Source organism: Fukomys damarensis, unplaced genomic scaffold, assembly GCF_012274545.1.
Source record: "Fukomys damarensis isolate Sample0158 unplaced genomic scaffold, DMR_v1.0_HiC HiC_scaffold_18, whole genome shotgun sequence".
NCBI lineage: Eukaryota > Metazoa > Chordata > Mammalia > Rodentia > Bathyergidae > Fukomys > Fukomys damarensis.
This window is the reverse complement of record NW_022900930.1, coordinates 4,039,955-4,045,828: the sequence shown is the minus strand read 5'-3', so window position 1 is coordinate 4,045,828 and position 5,874 is coordinate 4,039,955. Positions and strand designations below refer to the sequence as shown.

At 44.7% G+C, this 5,874-nt stretch overlaps 1 protein-coding gene across 6 annotated transcripts in view; it reads right to left on the bottom strand.

Annotated features, from left to right (window-relative positions):
- Positions 1 to 16: 16 nt before the first annotated feature.
- Positions 17 to 5,874, bottom strand: part of Nsd3 (nuclear receptor binding SET domain protein 3) — a 126,643-nt gene continuing 120,785 nt past the window's right edge. For all 6 annotated transcript variants that reach the window (XM_010604872.3, XM_010604863.3, XM_010604879.3 and 3 more), the window contains 3 exons: positions 5,590 to 5,696; positions 4,658 to 4,862; positions 17 to 4,103 (listed from right to left, as the gene is read on the bottom strand). In XM_010604872.3, the coding sequence (XP_010603174.1) occupies positions 3,862 to 4,103; positions 4,658 to 4,862; positions 5,590 to 5,696 (554 nt within the window). In that variant the 3' untranslated portion in view covers positions 17 to 3,861. The remainder of the gene's footprint in view (positions 4,104 to 4,657; positions 4,863 to 5,589; positions 5,697 to 5,874) is intronic.

Below are 5,874 nucleotides of genomic sequence, written 5' to 3'. Positions count from 1 at the left end.
AATAACGAGAATCTGAAGAGTTTCAAGTACTTAAAAAAAACCTGAATTCCATGAGGCAGAGGTCTCAATGTTAGTTAAAGTGACTGCATCGTACCTGTGGTAAACATCATTCCCCTCCCTCGACCCAGTACCCCACCCCAAGTAAAAGTTGGTGAGATTTCAGTATATACAAATTCCAACTTTTCAATATTCATTATTTCACTGCAAAGCTGTCTGATTATATCTATTCCCTAGTCCATCTGAAAATGGAACCAAGCCCTACTTTCTGTTTGCAAATAACCAGAGGCAAGTCTAAGTGGCCTTAGGCTGAACAGGAAACTTGATCACTTCCTGTCCGCAGCAACTTGGATAAGCAGGGGTGGCTAGGTGCATTAGCCTTCTGAAGTCACTGGAGGCTACCGTGAACTGCGGTCTCCCTCAAGTACAGGTAAAACACACACAAGCTTTCTGAGCTATGAGGACCCCAAGACATCTTGTTTTCTTATTGTTAGGATATGGCATGGGGCTGGCAGCACCCTGACTTGAGGGTAAAAGTTAAAAGAGCTTTGTATTAAAAAATGAAGCAAAAGGCCCACAACAGGTCCTGAGCAATCCAGAGATTACACTGACTAAATGGCACATCCGATTCCAAAGTGCAGGTCTGGGTTTGACCTGAATGGAACACATCGCACTAACTACTCAAAAAACAGACTATGTCAGGCCCACCAGCCTGTGCCATCGGAATCACGTCACCAGGGCGGACACCTCAGATCTCGCTTCCACACCACTCACAGTCAGGTTTCCAAGCACTGCGTGGAAGTGGGCAGAAAACACCGGGCCTCAGCTACCCCCACCTTTCCAGTTTTCAGCTTTGTCCCTGACTAGAACACACAGAAATCTCCAAGCTTCCGTGACATCTACACTCAGACTATTCTAAAGCTCAGCCTGGGCATCTGCAAGAATTACAACAGTGTGGGAACCTGTGAAAAGCAAAATGAAAAGGAGCCCACGTCCCCCTGCTCTCCAGCGGGCCAGGAGTGCAGGGCCACCCACCTCGCCTGCAGCAGCAGCAGCAGCAGCAGCAGCAGCGGGAAGGCACCCAGGACTTCCCTTTAGCTCTCAGTGCCCTTCTGAAGCGCTATGCTGAATACCTTTTGACAGATCATGATAATCACAGAATTTTTATCTTATGTTCACTTCCTTCTCCAAAGAATTAACATCTGGTTAAGGAGGGAAAAAAACCCACACCCACCATTATCCTATGCTGCTTTAAATTATTTCATTTTGGACAAGAATAAAACCAACCACTTAAGCGCTGGCCACATACTGGCATTAAAAAATTAAGAAATTCTCACATCAGACTGTAAGAAGTGTGTCTTCTGGAGTGCTCCATCAGTGTCAGAGCAAGCACAGCACATGCGCACTTATGCACACACAAAGCGCAGATTTCTGCTTTCAGAACCCTTCAACTTCAGCATATATAACCAGGTAACATCAACACCATGGAGCTGTGCAGCGTGCTCGGCACTAGCATGACTAAAACCACTTTTTAGGCCATTAAGATTTTAGAGCTGTGGTTAGCTATTTTTGTTTTGTACCTTGATTTCTGAAATGACAGAACAATTCTATTAGTCATTTTAAAAAAAGATTAAAAAAGTCTCTGCAGAGCTCTTGTTGTAGATATAAAAACAAATGAGACACAACGAGAAGCTGCAGAAAAATACTTAAACCTAAGGTATCTGCAGTATATAGAATACACCCTGGCTTACCATATAAAAATTATCAGATATTAAATAGCACTAAAGTCCAAAACAAAAGAGATACAATTTCATGTTGGACACAGTTTCAACAAGTTGCACTTGAAATATTAAAAGAAATCTTTGTGTTACTAAGTTTAAAAAACCATACATTTATCAGATATCTATATAAAATAAGATTTAAGTATGAGAAAACTTAGATTTTCTTAAATTACTTTTTAAAAGGACATCAAACTATGTAATTGCTCAAGAACAAAGTCTAGTGTTGCTGTGAGCCATATTTCATGTTACTAAGAGCAGTTGGATTTGGTAACGTGCAGCATTTTCCATTTTGCTCTTTTTAGATCATGTGTGATTAACAGAATTACTGGGTGACCGATAAGTCACCTCAGAATTAATTGATGCAATTAGGCAAATGGCAGTTTAGAAGCTTAAGTAAAAAGGAACTGTAGTGTTGTTGCTACTGTTTTTTTACAAGAGAAAATCCAGTATAATTGCACATTTCTAATTTAAAAAGAGAAAGAGGCACAACACAGCTTTTTTTTTCCTTTCCAGAGAACAGCTCCACCTTGGTAAGAACAGGACACACCTCACATTACTGAGGGAGTGCAGCAGACATCCAGTTTCCCTGCCTTCGTAAGGTACTGAGTACTAAGAGAACCAGCAATGGCAAGCAGTCAGAATTCACAGAGGAAGGTAAAGCTCATTTCAGCTAACCCTAGGCTTCTACTGAATAGTGTTACGTCTAACACTACACACGCTTTCATGTGAGGAATACTGGAATGTACATACTCATTCCTAAGCATTAGTTCTGAGTGAGTTTAGTGGGATCCCTGCAGGTGGAAGACTCAAGCATCCGGCAACCATTTCTGCTGACACGGACCTGCTTGGGAGCTTCTCTAAGTGCTTTCCACTGTGAAGCACATTTGTGTGGCTCTTGTAATCTTTTTTTTTTTTTTGTGGTACCAGGGATCAAACTCAGGACCTCATGCTTGCGAGGCAGGCGCGGTACCATTGAGCTAAATCCCAGACCACTCTTGTGAGTCTTCTAAAAGCAGTTCTTGCTCTTAGTCACGAGGACAGTTTTTAAACAGAAGTTGTTTACATATAAACTGGAGATGCCGCTACTGGGTTCACCCCACCAATTAACTCAATTTAAAATCTATTCCAATTCTCTTGTGCAGTTCTGCTAGGGAACATGATTGGTCAACTGACCAAGAAAATGTCTGATTAAGAGAGGAAAACAAAATAATTCATAATTCTTAGATCAGGATCTACACTAAATTAAACAGAAAAAGGTGCTTAGAGAATCCCGCTTTCGGTCTGGGCCTTTGTCAGCATCAGGACAGCTGTGACTGCTCTCCCGCAGAGGGCATCCCCAGAGAAGCCCACCGTCACTGACAGGGAGCACACCCATCCCTTCTTTTCTCCCCAAACAAAAAAAAACTTAAAGAAAACACATCATATCCTTTGTAGGTAAAGGTACTGATCACAAAGCCCCCTGGTTTAAGACCACACAGGTAACACCAATATAATTCCCGGGGAGAGCTCTTCGCCGAGATTATAAAATATCTGAGGGAAAGAGAAGGCAGCCTACCTACTGTTCAGTAAGAGGTACATGAAGGTGATCACACGCTTCTCTAGAGGGCTCCTCCAATTCCCCCCAAACACACATGTACATGAGATTAGACGATCTGAACTACACTTCTCAAAACTCCTAAAAATGAAAGTAAATAAAGGAATGATGGTACTCCATACAACCTAGGAACATCTTAGAGCTTTAAATTGATCTCATTAACAAAACTCTTTCTTTTTGTTCTGATTTTAAAAGTGAAGACATTTTTCTCAGCTGCAAAAGCACTGAAGCACAAGGAAAGGCAAGGAAAAAAAAACCCCAAAAAACAAACAAGGGAATTTAATCTTCCACGAAAGAAATTCCCAAACCAGCAAAACAAAACAGAAAAACAAGACACAACCAATTGCTTCTGCCTGCGTAAACTTGTTTCCCGTTTTTGCTTTGATAAGGCAGTTCTGATGGGCAGAGGCTGTGCACTCAGCAGTCTCTTCTTAAAACACATCATCTACTTGCGTTTTCATCTCTAACAGGAAGGGCATCACCATCCATTTATTCCTTTGCCTCTTCTTTGCGATCCTGGGATTCCCATTTACACCTGACCTTGCTCCAATACTCTGGTGACACCGGCGATGACGGGTTGTGCTCAGAGCAGCAGAGCCGGCCCTCCAGTGCGGAGGCGACCAGAGCCCCCTTTCCGTGATCCTTGCAAAATGAACGTGGACAGAACTCGCAGAAGGAGACGGCCGCACCGCTGCACGCGTTGCACTGGTGCCACGGGCACTCCCACTTTCCTAACGCGGGAGAGGGTGGGAGAGGAGGGGAACGTGTCAGTGCCGCTGTCGCCGAGGGAAACCCCAGGCTCCCAATCTCTCCTCCGACTGCAAGTTCCAGGAAAACACACACCTAGGGTGCGCTGTCTCACACAGAGGTGAGCTACCGGCTCATCCCTGATGCCACGGGTGCCAACTCATGTGTAACACTCAATATGAAACCAACCCTTGCTACCACACAAGGTATCTCAGTTTGCAGAGACAGGCTCTTCACTAGCGTAATTTTCTTTTCTTTTTGCTGTTTCTTTGAGATAGAGTGTCACCATGCAGTTCAGGTTGGCCTTGACCTTACTATGTAGACCAGGCTGGCCTCAAACTCACAGTGACCCTCCTGCCTCTTGAGTGCTGCAGGTGTGCGCCACCACACCCGGCTGCACTAACATAATTTTGCTTGCTATTGCTGTTTGTTCGACTCAACACTCCTCACTTCCGAACTCTCCTAAGGGGAGTAGGATGTACTCTGAGTCACACACAGCAAAGACAAGTGCAGAAGGGCCCTTGAAGTTGCAGCTTACCATACGGCGGCTGAGTCAGGTTAAGGCATAGGAGGTGGTATGCTTTGGGGCAGTCTTTTTTGTCACACATGACTAGCTCTCCACCATCTCCACACTGAAAACAATAATCTTCATGCATCTGCTTTGGTTCTGTTTTGATTTTTCGTCTCTTCTGCTTTAACTTGGCATTTTTTGCCTTCTCTTCAGCTGTGGATGCACATGCCGACTGGCAGGAAGAAAGGACACGGTTTCAAAATCACAGTGTATTGGGTTTTACACAGAAAAGAAAACCCTCACAGTAATTTAAATTTGTCTGCTAGGCAATTCCCAAAATACATTAAGATGTCTTACCCTACAGCAATACTACACTAAACATTAGGCTCTTTCACTGAGTTTTATTTATTTACGTTTTTTTTTTGGTACCGGGGATTGAATTTGGGACCCTGCGCTTGTGAGGCAGGTGGCGGCACCGCTGAGCTGAACCCCTGGTCCTCACTGAAAAGAGGATGTCCTCATCTTAAAGAGGATGCTGTTTTGAGTCTTGCAAGGGTGGTGGTAAATCCAAACAACCCTAACCCACTACTGCTCAGATAACCCGTGACTGTTTTCATGGAGTTAAACCCACGCATCACAACATTCGTCACTGTAAGGGTAGTTTTAGTTGATTTGTTACAGTTTTTCGTTGTACCGGAGACTGAACTTAGGACCTCGCACTTGTGAGGGAGGTGGCAGCACCACTGAGCTAAATCCCCAGCCTAGACTTGTAAGTTTTAGGAGAGCTTTACAGCTAATTTCATACTTAATCAGGAATTGGGTTTCCCTGGAAACCTGGCGAGCGGGAACACTACTGAAGACCTGCAAGCAAAGCAAGGCCCTGTGCTGACCTCCCCGGAGACGCGCACACGTGACCTGCCGCCATGGCGCCCCCTGGTGGCCATGCCCCCACAACTGACCTTCGGCCGAACTCCGAGAAAGCCACTGCAGTTGTCTGCCCCGCAGTGGCATTCTGTTCTTCCGTTGCCCAGACAGTCCAAGTTGTAATTGAACGTCAACTCCATGCCTGAAATGTAAGAGATGTAATTCTTCGCAGTCGAGTCATGAAGAAGAGAAATGCTTGGGCACACTATGACACCAAAAGGCAATAACCCTGGCACGAAGACTTTTCCCCTCCCGTGTTACAGTGATGGAAGAAAACAATAACCAAACCGGGGGGGGGGGGGGACCAGGAACACCCACAC